Genomic DNA, 14,671 nt, shown 5'->3' with positions numbered 1-14,671 from the left:
GTGGGAGTGCCAACGACTTTTGAATCTTTGTTTACAAAATCACATACGTCATTTTGAATAAGTATCCGAGATTGTTGACAGTTATGGCAAAGGCCTTTTCGTCTACATTGACTCTCATGTGAGTGACCCTCACTCACCGGCCCATCAGGATTGTTTTGGTTATTTTGGTTCGCCACATGCGTGTTAATAGCGGTCGTAGCACATTCATTGGCTGTATCTTTTCGAATTAGTTTAACACGTGAAAATTTACCGAAATATTGTTTAATAAACATTATTACATTGCAAACAGTAATTTAAAAAAATGGTGAAGAAAAAGATCGACAATCGCATTCGTGTCCTGATAGAGAACGGCGTAAAGCTAGGCCACCGAACGATGTTCGTTGTGGTCGGGGACAAGGGCAGAGATCAAGTTCCGATTCTGTACGACATGCTGACGAAGGCTTCAGTGAAGGCGAGGCCTACCGTTTTGTGGTGTTACAAAAACAAGGACGAAGCTATCTCCAAGTATGTATCAATAATTACCTACTCTCAACTATTGTAACTTCTGGCGTATGGTTCATTAGATGCATCCATTTACCGGTTATTCTCCATGGTGGTTGCATTGTAGTTTGTTGCTGTGTGGAAAAGGGACCTGTTCTTTCTGTTCTTTCGGATTGTCTTAGCGCTTTAAGTTCTCCTATACAAAAAACTGAACGTTAAATGTCCACACTTACGTAAATATGTGTTCTTTAAGGATTTTTAGTAGTGTTCTGAAAGTAATGTTTTATGTGTTCAAATTTTATTCTACAGGCAAAATGCTTACTTCAGATATACCTTGCCAATATAACATACTCTAAAAAATATCATCCTATTTCTGTGAAACTCTCTAATATGTAAAATGTTTAATTTTAGTCATGGAAAGAAACGAGCAAAAAAGATACAAGCAGGCAAAATTGACATCAACGAGTCGGATTTGTTCGATACATTCAGAGTGTCGACAACTATTCATGGCAGATATTATAAGGACACGCATACGATCCTTGGGAAAACTTATGGCGTTTGCGTACTGCAAGATTTTGAAGCTCTAACTCCCAATCTACTTGCACGCACAATCGAAACAGTCGAGGGAGGAGGATTGATCATCCTTCTGCTGAAAACCATAAACTCTTTGAAGCAACTCTACACAATGAGTATGGATGTCCACAAGCGGTATCGAACGGAAGCACATCAAGACGTCACGTGCCGTTTCAACGAGAGGCTTATTCTTTCTTTGGCTGATTGCTCCCGTTGTTTGTTGGTTAACGATGATCTAACCGTTCTTCCGTTGTCCTCCAGAACTGCAGAAATCAAACCCGTTGAAATCAGTGCGATGCGAAAAAGTGCGAATGACGAAATGCTCGAAGAACTTAAGGAGAACCTTTCTGATACTCCCCCGGTGGGTCCTCTCGTAAATCTGTGCAAGACACACGATCAGGCTAAGGCAGTTGCTCAATTTATCGATGCTTTGGCCGAGAAGCAACTGAAACCGCCAACGTCCTTAACTGCAGGCAGAGGTCGTGGTAAATCTGCCGCTATGGGTTTAGCAATTTCTGCAGCCATAGCATTCGGATATGTAAATGTGTATGTTACTTCGCCATCGCCAGAAAATTTGATCACACTCTTCGAGTTCACCATGAAAGGATTTGATGCTCTGGAATATCAAGAGCACACCGATTACACCATCATCAGATCTACTAATCCAGATTTTAATAAAGCCATAATTCGAATAAATATTACAAGGAATAATCGTCAGACAATTCAGTACATTTCGCCATCAGATGCACATCTGCTAAACGCAGCTGATTTGCTAATAATTGACGAGGCAGCTGCCATTCCACTGCCTCTTGTAAAAGCGATGCTCGGACCTTACTTGGTGTTCATGGCATCGACCATCAACGGGTACGAGGGCACTGGTCGCTCGTTGAGTTTGAAGCTCCTATCCCAAATACAAAAGGATAACCATGCCCCACCACCGGTAACTATCCCATCGCTTATGAAATTTCTAGAAAAATAGTGTTTTTTTTCCTTTCTAGATAAAACTTGAAGAGTCGATCCGTTACAACCCGCATGATGCGGTAGAATCTTGGCTCACATCATTGCTATGCCTCGATGCTACAGTGGTTCCAAATCTTAACTCCGGTTGTCCCACCCCAGACGTTTGTGAACTGTACTATATCGATCGGGACGCGCTTTTCTCGTACCACAGAGCGGCGGAAGCATTCCTACAGCGTGTCGTTTCCATATGTGTGTCCTCGCACTACAAAAACAGTCCCAACGATCTGCAGATGATGAGCGATGCTCCAGCCCATCATCTTTTCTGTCTTCTGGGACCGATAACGAAGAAAGATCAACTTCCGGAAATTCTGGTGGTGGTTCAAGTTTGCCTGGAGGGTCAAATATCGTCGCAATCGATACAGAATTCGATGGCTCGTGGGATGAAGAGTGCCGGCGATTTGATTCCTTGGAACATAGCCGAACAGTATGGCGACCAACAGTTTCCAAAGTTGAGTGGTGCTAGGATTGTAAGGATTGCCACACATCCAAATTATCAACGTGTGAGTATAAATAGAAAAATCAAATTTCTTACACTAGAACTACATTTAAAGGGCATTTTCTTCAGCTAATGTAAACATAGGAAAGCAATGCTGTTTTCATATGTAAGCGGTGTTTTATTATCACTACCAAGGTTGTTAATCGATAAATTATCATCGTTAATTTAACGCCAACTTCGATAACGATACCGTCAAACGGGGTGACTTGCAACAGCGGGGTGACTTGCAACACTTGGGTGTTCCACAAGTTTTTGTTTTTTTACAATAAATATATACCCAAACATCGACCTATGTTATCACGCATCCCTAGTTTACATTGTATTTGTTGTGCCTAGTTGGTATTTAGGTGAAAATATAACTTACTGTTGTTTTTTAATATTATTTTGTGAAACTGTTACGTTAATTGAAAGTTGAACGTCGTAAATCGTAAGTTGGCGTAAAAAATTGAAAATAATTTCACCAAAATCGATCCCCTTTCCAGTTACAGTATCTAATTAGGTATGTAATTCTGTAAAATAATAAATGTTTTGTTTGTTGTTTGTTTTTGAAATATCAACTTTTTTGAAATATGTCCCCCGGGTGACTTGCAACAGCTGATACACGACAGTTTATTATTCAAAAACTGCTGGTTCAGTTTTTAAACATTTTGTTTTTCAAACTAGCAATGATTTTATGTTACAGAAAAACTTTATCATGCCGCATCAAATGCCTGCAGGAAGTCGCATGTCTGCTAATTTTTCAAAGAAAACTTTGATGAAGGCAGCGGTAGAGGTTAAAAAACAAATTGTTTATCCGGGAAGCCGCTCGGCGGTACGATTTGTCCCTAACACATTACATTATCCTAATACAGAAAACAGTAAAACTAAGACTTACGGTGGTCAAACAGTGTTGAATCCCCAAGAAGATCCAACACTCGTGGATGTTTTGCTGCTTGCTGCGGAAATGCCTTTTTAAAATAATGATCTTAACATAATTGTGGTAATTTGGATGGCGGGGAAAGAAAGGAAAACCGTTTTAAAAACAACTATCCAGGGAATGGTGATGGTGCACACCATTCTTAAACCGACATAAAGCACTTTCAAACCGATGACTTAAAAATATCAATCGATCCGTTGAAATCGTAAAAAAAATCGGAATGAGGGGAGGGGGATCCCTCAAGTAAGGCCCCTGCATTGACAGTGGTGAAGAATGACCCAGGATGAAAAATTACTATGATTAAGTTGTTCTAAAACATGTTATGATTGAATTCGATGAAGTGTTGCAAGTCACCCCGCAGTAGGGGTGGCTTGCAACACCCATCATTTTGATATTATTTTCATATTTTTATTATTGTTTCATTCATTTATTTAGTTAACATCTAAACAGATAACACTGAATCAACAATTTGACGCCACAATGCACGGTTCGAGGCCGCATCTCTCCATCCTCGGATACGCCCCACGCTCGCCAAGTCGTTCTGCACCTGGTCTGCCCATCTCGCTCGCTGCGCTCCACGCCGTCTCGTACCTGCCGGATCGGAAGCGAACACCATCTTTGCAGGGTTGTTGTCCGGCATTCTTGCAACATGTCCTGCCCATCGTACCCTTCCGGCTTTAGCTACCTTCTGGATACTGGGTTCGCCGTAGAGTTGGGCGAGCTCATGGTTCATTCTTCGCCGCCACACACCGTCTTCTTGCACACCGCCAAAGATGGTCCTAAGCACCCGTCTCTCGAATACTCCGAGTGCTTGCAAGTCCTCCTCGAGCATTGTCCATGTTTCATGTCCTTAGAGGACTACCGGTCTTATTAACGTCTTGTACATGACACATTTGGTGCGGTGGCGAATCTTTTTCGACCGCAGTTTCTTCTGGAGCCCGTAGTAGGCCCGACTTCCACAGATGATGCGCCTTCGTATTTCACGACTAACTTTGTTGTCAGCCGTTAGCAAGGATCCGAGGTAGACGTGTTATTGTTATATGTCTGATTATATGTCTAATCACGAATATTAGGACACATTAAAAGTATCATGTACTAGTAGAATGAATAAATCCTTCTAATTCAGAATTATTGAGAGAAAAACTTGAAAAGTGTTGCAAGTCACCCCGTTTGACGGTAATGCTTTTACGATAATGCTTCGTTGACGATAAAGTGAGCGTTGAATTAACGTTATCGTTATCGAGTATTCGTTGATTTATCGATAATTATCGAGTTGACTGTAACATGTACTATAGTTCAAAGTGCAAATATTCACAAGTTGGATTTGCAATATCTATTTTAAAAATATTGTATCGCCTTACAATATTCAGGAACGCCTGAATTAAATCGGAATTCAAGGAGGTCTCCGAATTGACCAAAACATTATTTCGTTCAATCATTGAAGTTCTTACAGAGTCGCAGTTGTTCACAGTAGAGAATCTGAGAGGATTTTTAATGTCTACCTATACTGCCATCATACGCATATTTGTCCCATGTTTGCTGGGATTTCCTATATACATGGGACAGTTATGCGTATAACGGCAGTATACTTATGTTTAATCTAGCATGATTAACAAAACTTCTGTTAAGAAAATTATATTGAGCTTTTTAGTGGAATGTCTTCACTTGTCATAAGACGAGTTTGTACAATCCCATTGAATTCCACCACTTAATTGTATCTTGACAGATACGTATTTCGACCTCAACAGTAAGGCCGTCTTCAGTGTCTCATACTTGACTCGACTTAGGTCGAAATACGTATCTGTCAAGATATAATTAAGTGGTGGAATTCAATGGGATTGTACAAACTCGTCTTATGAAAACTTCTGTTTTGAAGATCCGGAGCACCCAGTTATATGAATATTCTTTGACTCCCAGTTTAGACTAAAATCTTTAGTCTAACCAAATCATATTGAATTAGTCCACCAATCTGTTGAGAGAATGTTTCCTCGGTAGGTACTGGTGCTGCCTGGAATGCAGCACAACAGATCGCTGCATCAAATAAATTTCTAGTACTTGGATCCCAATATATTGCCGAGGGGTTCCAATTGATTCCAGGTGAATATTCTTGCTTATACGATAAGGATTAGCAAAGGAAAGTCATTATGCTCGTACTCATATTTAAGTGTCACTGTCTCAGAGAATTAAGTCCGCCTGGGTAGTGCAAATTTCCGCAATCTTCGTATTGGAATATCTATGCTGTATAGTGAAAAAACACTAAACCACCAACAGAGCACCTCACTTCTTACCGTTTCGTAGAGTAGCAGGCATTAAGCAATAATTTTAGAGTGCCCCGCTTCAATCAAAATTAACTCTCATCAACCAGCTGCAAACAATTTGTTCCATTCTCGGCTTCTGTCAAAAATTTTCACCAACCTTATTCGCGTAATCTAGTAACCCCATTATCGCAAATTATCGAGTTAACTTACGTTAAATTATCGAACTACGATAATAATTCAGTTGATTCATCGTTTTCGTAGCAACCGATAACGTTGATCACAATCAACTTTATCGGCGATAACGATAAATTAACGATTAACAACCCTGAACTACACATACGTGATATAGGAATATTGTAGTTTGATCTTTTCACACTCCTGTTACGTTGGGATATAGATGCTCTGTAGTAGTTTGTAACGGTGTCAGGGACTCAGGGTGTCGACTTCCTATGAAAACCTGGAATTATCAGACAAAGTGATCATGTTGTATTCATATCGTTTTTTACCTTTCTCGTTTGCTGATTTAATCATTTTAAGGTTACTTTTGAGCATGATGATGATAATTTATCAAATTAAAATGTATAAATTTTGTCTTTAAGAAAGCATTACACAGACGACTTGTTTTCATAAGAAATTGCAGACATTTTTAAATGTAGAGACATTTCTTCATCCAAAGCCTAAAAACCTATTTTTATTCAATAAAACCATTGACAATAAACCTATTTTTCTGGGTGTAATTTAATATTGTGAATAAGAACAATATTAATTGCAGAATTTAAAGGTGACCCATTTGCCCCACTGTTTGACCCATCTTGCCCCGGCATTTCCTGATTGACTGAAAAATAGACTTCGACTTTAATGACTCAAAATGAAATAAAAAGTTGAATTTTTGTTATTTCATACCCCTGGCTTACAGATTATGAGCTATTTTTATAGATCCACGTTAAAAATCTAAATTAAAATGTTTCTATTTTGCGGCATTGAGGGTTCGCCTTAGTTGACCCATCTTGCCCCATCATACCCTATTGTGAATGGAGTTTCTAAAAGAATTTTCCGAAGTAATTTCTTAATGGATTCTCGAAGAAATTTCTAAAGGAGCTTATGAAGAAATTCCTAAAAGAATTTCCGATGTAAATATATGTATGTCTTAAAGACATATTTGAAGGCATTCCTGGGAATATTTGAAAATGCCAGATTTTTTGTTAGGAATACTTTCTGAAATTCCCCCAATAAGGAATTTCCTAGAAATTCAAAATTTTCGAAAGAATGTAATTTCCGAAGAAGCTTTAGGAATTTCCGGAGGAATTCCAGAAATGATTTCTAATGGAATTTTAGAAGAAGTTCCTTGAGGTTTTTTTCGAAGGAGTTTCTTTAAAAAAATTGAAGGAATTTTCGGAGTGATTCCTTAAGAATTGACTGAGGGTTTTAAATAAATTTTCCAGAGAAACAAATTTCTGGAGGAGTTTTAAAACAAATTCTTGGAGAAATTGCCAATTAAATTCTTGCAGGAATTCTTAAAAGAATTCCTGATAGAATACCCAAAATATTATCTTAATGAATTTCCGAAAGAAATCCTTGAAGTATTTACGAAGAGTGTCTGGAGAGTTTCCCGTCAGAATTTCAATATGGTCAATTCATGATTTTTTCAAGAAATTTCTGAAGAAACTACTTCTATAATTTCCAGAAGATAAAATACAATTAAATTTACAAAATACAAAAAACAACAGTGAACCAAGAAGAAAATATTAAGCATTCAATGTTATCAAATCTTCGTAGTTTCGGAATTATTTTTATTTTGAAGATGAGTCACTACCCTGGGTATAAATCTGGTCATATCCTCAGGCTCAGTTGAATGCTGAAGCGGACAATATGACGTCCCATCCCGGGAGCACTGGCAGCGCGCTTTGCTTTGGGTATTTCTATATTTTGAATGCGAGGGCTGGCAGTCGAGACATTCTTCTCTCTTAGTAAGGCCGAGTGACACCGACCTGAAACGGCGAGTAGGCTAATTACTAGACTGCCTCCCGTTCCAAAAAGCCGTTGCGGGCCGTTTAATGCCATCCAATCCTTCCACCCAGTTTTGCCAACTAGGTGGAAGTAGGCACAGATGATAATTCCTGACCAACGCTGATCTGGCTCTGAACACGCAAGTGTCTACCCTCACATGGCCTCCTTGCTACCTCGACAAGCATGAATAACCATGGAATAACAAAGGCAACTACTTCATCGGGATTCAACGACAGTTGCAAGGAGGACCCAAACACTTTGAAGTATTTTCACATAAAAATATCCAGTGAAGCGTCCGACAACAAGGTGACGAAGCGACCTTAAGCGTCAATGCGTGGGCAGTGTACTGGGATGCCCGGTTCACTAACGCTAGAGGTAATATCCTGCTAGAGTCGCTAGCGAGACTGAACGTGGTCTTATTGATCGAGGGGCAGGTATCCACGTTCAGGTGTCCGAGAGGTGAGTCATGTAACGATGTGACATGAGGGTAGGGGAGACTGGGTAGACATGATCCGCTTTTCTGATTTCCGATGTACCACAGCCAAAAATAAATAAACATACGCGATTTCCACACAGAAATATAGTGTTTAACTTTACTGATGTATGACAGTCCTTAAATTATTGTTTTTTTGATACACAATCGATTTTTTGGAGTGCTGTCAAAAATCGACTTTTTGAATTATCGGGGGAAATTGATCCCTCTCCAAGAACTTGCTTTGATAAAATTAGAAAGGTGCCCTCAGATTTTTTTAATATTTTTCCTTCAAAATATACAGTGCGTATACATGAACGATTTTTTTATTGAATTCGACAGCACATGCAATTTTAAAATTTGGGGAGACTTGATCCCCTTTTTATGATATCTACGCAATAAATATTTTTTTCTGCCAAAACTTCATCACATCTATCAAATCCACAAAAAATTAGAAGCCTGAATATAGATTTAAATTTTTTTGAATTTTTTGCCAAATTTTTGTATGGGTGACTAATGGGGGAACAAGTGTCCCCATATTGAGGCAATAACTTCAAATTCAAATATCCTAAAACTTTGATGGAATTTTGACATTTTCATCAGTACAGATCATTAAGCATATTTATGGCTTTGTGCTGTGAAAAAACGAAAGCATTCGGTCATTGTTATGAAAAGTAGTTCAAATTTTGCGTGGCCAATAAAAAATCTTTGGGAAGGTCAAAACATACAAATCGCCCTGCAGAATAAATAAGGTTGTCAATCCAAAAAATAACTCACCACATAAAGGTCATTTGTTTAGAGGATCTATATTAAAAAATACGCTAGAACAAAACTACTTTAGTTCTCGATAAAACAGGGGGTGATCAAGTCTCCCCGGGGATCAAGTCTACCCACCTTCCCCTATACTTTGAGCAACCATCAGCAAGTACGCTTTATGGTCAATTATACTCCCAATAGAACCACAAAGCGGGTCAATACAGTTGACCTAGGATGGCGTATCTCGTAGTTCAACCCAGAATTGTTAGATGAATCATTACGATGGGATATCGTACTCTTGGCCTGAGCAGCGACGAGTTATCCGATGTCCTGACACGAGCTTGTGACATAACAATGCCAAGGAGGACTAAGCCAACTGGCAACCGCAAACCGGTTAATTGGTGGACGAACACGATTGCTGATCTTCGCAGCACCTGTCTTAGAACTAAAGGTGCACAGAATCAAAAGACACCAGTTGTTCAAGACAGCGAGCAGAGCTCTAAACTACGAGATCAAACGTAGTATTGGAGCCTGCTTTAAAGAGCTGTGTTGGATGACTAATGACACTCCATGGGGGAATGCATACAGGATAGTGGTGACTAGGACTAATAGCACATCTTCTAAAAAGTCCCCGGAGATGTTAGCCAGGATCGTCGAAGGGTGGGTTCTGAATCAGTTGACGTGGTACCGCTAGTAACTAACGACGCGCTTATCGTCGCTGCAAGAAAACTTATGATAAACAAGGCACCAGGTCCGGAAGGAATCCTATAAGCCTGGTCCTTAAACATGCGATTCTTGCTAAATCGTATATGTTCAGGAGTTGCTTCACACGCTGCCCTGGATGAAGGAAACCTTAAAAAATAGACTCTTCGGCATACAGACCAATATGTCTGCTCGACACAACAGGTAAGTTGTTGGAGAGGGTGATCCTGAATAGACTGTCGATACATACGATTGCTTATCAAGCAACCGGTTTGGGAAAGGTCGTTCTACCGTTGAAGCAATTCGATCGGTAACGGATATGGTTAGGATAGCGCGTGGTTTGAATGGAGGGGGTATTAGGTACTGTGCATTGATTACATTAGATGTAAAAAATGCTTTTAATAACGCAAGCTGGGCAGCTATTGCTGACTCATTACACCGCTTGCAAGTTCCGGATTATCTGTGAAGCTATTTTCAGAATGTGATTGTTGTATGGTACCGATGCTGGTCAGCAGCCGATTGAGGTGTCAGCAGGTTCTCCACAGGGATCGATCCTCGGACCGGTACTGTGGAATACCATGTACGACGGAGGATTACGTTAAATTTTCCCAGTCATCGTGAAAACAGACGGGTTTGCAGGTGATGTAATGCTTGAGGTTACGACATCCTCGATGAAGTTGAACTTAAATCTTCATGCAATTAGCAGAGTCGAGGAATAGTTCAACTCAAGGAGGTTGGCGTTAGCACATCACAAGACGGAAGTCTCGGTGGTAAATAACCGCCATGGGTTGCAGGATACCAAGATAATGTTAGGGACTTGCACAGTTAAGTCCGTGAGAGGCGTGATTATCGACGATAAGCTCAATTTTACGAGCCACGTCGATTATGCATGCCAAAGGGCATCACTAGCGATAAAATCATTATCACGAATGATATCCGACAGATCGGCGGTTCATAGTCAGGTGCGTAGGCTTATATCTAGAGTAGCGTTGTCTATTAACCGATACGGCGTAACAGCATGGTCTAAGGCACTTGAGGCTAGGTACAACATCAAGAAATTGATCAGCTGATATGTCTATGGGTCGCAAGCGCATACCGCACCATATTGTATTAGATGGTTTGCGTCATTGCTGGGCATAGACATACGATAGCGATAGACATACTTCTGGAAGAAGATGTGGAGTGCTTTAATGAATGGGACTTGCTGCAAGTGCGACGTGTCAAGAGAGCAGCCTCGTTGCTAAAATGCCAAAGAGCATGGGATACCGCAGTCCAAGATGAATATACTACTAAATGCTTGGAACACCTAGTGGTGTTTTCATCTTGCCGCAGTCAAAGATCGTGTGACCCACAGTCTAATTCCGCATGTATCGTGTTGGGTCAATTAAAAATTAGTAAGATCAAGTTCCACCTTACATGTGTAGTCTGAACATGGCTGTTTCAAGAAGTTATTGCATAGGTTCAGGTTCGCAGAATCTGGGGATTGTACGGAATGCGTAGTCGAGGAGGAGTCTGCGGAACATGTGATGTTTGCATGCCCGCGATTTGATATTAAGCGAAACGACATGCTGCTTGTCAGCGGCATGGATTTGACCCCGGACAGCCTCATCGAGAGGATTTGCAGCAGGTCAACAGATTATGTCGAAACTGCAGCGGTGGTGGCGTTTTGAACAAAACCAGCAGCTGCAGTAGAGACCAGTGATGCTGTGAACACCTTTTTCACCTCGGAAACCAACATGTCGCGAGTGCCCCTCAATTTGTAAGTACATATAGATGTAATTGCGGTCCATGCGCGATTGTTGTTTCCCGGGTGCTCGTCTCCTACGTGACTTACTGATAAAGACCGTTGGGTTAATGTCGTGGTTTGCGATCGACGGGTGGTGAAGTTACCACTTATGAAGTTGATTTGTTTTCAATGCTTTGTGCGATAGCTTAATTGCAAGCCGAGGCTACAGATCGTCGAATAGGTTTTGGTTTCAGTGGGTCGGATTAGCCTCTATATAGTAACCATCCCCACACTACTTGAGTTATCCGCCTCAGGTGTCTGCATGCAGATTTCCGTTTCCGTTAACTCATATTTCTTCCCCCTGACTGAAGTACTTATTACTCAGAAAAAATATTTTAAGCTCTTTTTAGTGGAATGTATTCAACCGTCTAAGACGAGTTTAGTACTCTTCATTTAATTCCTCCAATTATTTTGATATATTTGTATCTGCAAAGCTATCAAAATAATTGGTGGAATTAAATGGAGAGTACTAAACTCGTCTTAGACGGTTGGTACTTATTACTTTATTGATGGCCAGAGGGGTAGGTTTAAGTGGTCGCATTGCACCCTGCTAAAACATTGAAACGATTTTCATCTTCATAGTACGAAACGAAAGCATCGATCAACTACAAAATAAATGTCCGTACTAAATGAAAACTATTACAGCGCGTTTTTTTTTGCTTATCATCTTATTTGGATACGAATCCGGACCAAAAAATAATTTCAAAATTTCCTTGCAGATGGGCTACGGTAAGCGAGCGTTGAAATTGCTTAAGAATTACTACGAAGGTAATTTCACATCTCTGGGCGATGACCTGGAGGATGACAATGAAGACAACGGAATCCAAACAATCGACGACGAAGACGTAGGTCTGTTGAAAGAGGTTATCGAACCTCGCAAGAAAGTCCCCACACTGCTGAAACGTCTATCCGAGCGTCGACCCGAGCATCTCGATTACCTTGGAACCTCATTTGGGCTAACGAACGATCTACTGCGCTTTTGGAAAAGTCAAAAATTTGTTCCTGTGTACCTGAGCCAGAAGGAAAATGATTTGACAGGCGAGCATTCGTGCATTATGTTGTCGCCCATCAGCACCGGCATAGAAAAGGTGGAAACCAGCGATTGGTTGAAAGAATATTTCATCGATTTTCGGAGGCGTATTTTGAAATTGCTAGGGAAGTCGTTCACCAAGTTTGGTACCGGAATGTCACTTTCGCTACTCGACAACCGTGCAGTGAAGATCGAAGGACAAGGTGAGTTTAAGGCTGCTGTCTAAAGACTAAAGCGACGAAGAACGTTAAATACTAAACAGAATAGGGAAATTTATTTTAAGACTTAAGTTATGTTGATTGAAGTGAGTCACAGAAATTGCAAGAATGCGTTTCTGATGTTTTTAAATATGGATTCATATAGATTGCGTATTTTTTTCTTATTGCTTTTTAGAACTAACACAAAAAACCATTGATGAATACTTCCTGCCACATGATATCCAACGGTTGGAGATGTACTCACGCAACCAGGTTGAGTACAAGTTGATAATGGACCTCACATCGGATCTGGCCCTGCTATACTTTCAATCGAAAATGGGTAGTGCTCAAATTGACTCGCTCCAGAAAGCAATTCTTCTGGGAACGGGACTGCAGCATAAGGCAATCGACAAACTAGCGGAAGAATTCAACATGCCCAACAACCAAGTGCTTGCCAAGTTCTACGATTGTTTGAAAAAGCTTACGAAGTACATCGATTCAGTGCTGGAGCGCACCATCGAGAGTACCATGGTAAAAGAAAGTCTGCTTGATACAGGCGAAAATTTATTGGCGCTCGATAAATCCATCAACGAGGATCTGGAAGATGATGTCCGGAAACTAGAGAAAAAGCAAAAGAAAGAGCTGGCTCGGCTGAAGAAGGAGAACCTTGATCAGTATGTTATCAAAGGAACGGACGATGAATGGAAAAATGCATTATCAAAAAATAAGTCTTCGATTGTGTCGATTAAAAGGTGAGAAGAATAATTATTTTTCGCAATGGTAGTTTTAATTATTTTCCTTGTTTTTTAGTGGCGAAAAACGTCTTGGAGAGGAGAACAATCTATCATATGAGGAAAATGATAGCCTTCCTAAAAAGAAAAAGTCAAAGCATGACTTTGGAAAGAAACAAAAATTTCGCAAAAACAAGTAGAATAATTGAAAAATTATTTTTCATCATAGAGAACTTATTTTACGCAAAGAAAATATTAAATTACCAAAATCTAATTCTGCTTACAGTCTGTTACTTTGTGTTTTCTGTGATTATGAAAGAATCAATTCAATTTTTCGAAACGTTTTGTTCTATTTTTGTCAGGGGGGTTTTTGTCGACCGAATTTTATTAAATTTGGCCACAATATTCTTTGATATGCAAAGAATGTTTGGGCCAAATTTGAGCATAATCAGTCTTAAAAAAAATTCCCCTGACAATAATAGAACAAAACCCGCCAAAGCCGTCATTCCCCCTACTTATTTAGATCCGATAGGTTCGAAACAGAAAGAACAATCCACTCTACATTATACACTATGTATAGGTTTTATTTTTATTCTGTGTGAACTTAGTATGAAGCGTATTAAATTTTTCTGTGTTGGGCCTAAGAAGATATCAACCCTCCTCCATTAGTCCATGCGCAATAAGTGTACGGTTCCTTATGTTTTTGACCCTTCCTTCGGAAGTGTCTATAATTTCACTTTGTATGCGTTACGCAGGTGTGTTACGTATTAATCTATCAAGAAATCTCGTTAATCATTAAATAAAATGTATGGTATTTGAAACAAATTCACTTTGACATTGAAAATATAATTATAACAAATGATATGATATGGAATTATGCCTATTTTTCTGATTTGTTTCAAAGAAACAAATGATTTTTATTGAGGAACATATAGAAGCATGTACAAAAAATCTTCTCAGAAAAGCAAAAACGTAAAAATTGAAAGGGATTTCAAAAATTTCTTCAGTAGAAGCTAGATAGCAAATGTGAGCATGTTTTGAGACACTAATAGATCACTTGTATGCATGTATGTGTGCGTATGTGTGCAAATTCTGAAATTTACTACCATAAAAATCTCGCTCATTTTTAAGGTATTGAACAAGTTTAGTTTTACCAAATTAGGCATCCATAAGGCGAAATATATGTTATTATTGAACGCTATTGAGTTTCGCTCAGATCAATGACTGATTTAGTTAGTTCTGGATTA

General features: G+C 39.6%; 1 protein-coding gene across 1 annotated transcript; it reads left to right on the top strand.

The window, feature by feature from the left end:
• Nucleotides 1-155: 155 nt before the first annotated feature.
• Nucleotides 156-13,698, top strand: LOC134219723 (RNA cytidine acetyltransferase). Its single transcript, XM_062698561.1, has 6 exons — nucleotides 156-504; nucleotides 892-1,993; nucleotides 2,052-2,573; nucleotides 12,186-12,699; nucleotides 12,890-13,445; nucleotides 13,504-13,698. Exons 1-6 carry the CDS (start codon nucleotides 302-304, stop codon nucleotides 13,622-13,624), a joined length of 3,018 nt encoding a protein of 1,005 aa, XP_062554545.1. The 5' UTR covers nucleotides 156-301; the 3' UTR covers nucleotides 13,625-13,698.
• Nucleotides 13,699-14,671: the final 973 nt, after the last annotated feature.

Source organism: Armigeres subalbatus, chromosome 3 (assembly GCF_024139115.2).
Source record: "Armigeres subalbatus isolate Guangzhou_Male chromosome 3, GZ_Asu_2, whole genome shotgun sequence".
Lineage (NCBI taxonomy): Eukaryota > Metazoa > Arthropoda > Insecta > Diptera > Culicidae > Armigeres > Armigeres subalbatus.
This window is presented reverse-complemented; position numbering and strand designations above follow the sequence as displayed.

Excerpts from the sequence above, each read along its gene's own strand:
- LOC134219723 (XM_062698561.1), top strand. The coding sequence starts at position 302 with ATGGTGAAGAAAAAGATCGACAATCGCATTCGTGTCCTGATAGAGAAC. Across the intron at positions 505-891 it reads AAGGACGAAGCTATCTCCAA|TCATGGAAAGAAACGAGCAA; the intron begins GTATGTATCAAT and ends GTTTAATTTTAG. Across the intron at positions 13,446-13,503 it reads TCGATTGTGTCGATTAAAAG|TGGCGAAAAACGTCTTGGAG; the intron begins GTGAGAAGAATA and ends CTTGTTTTTTAG.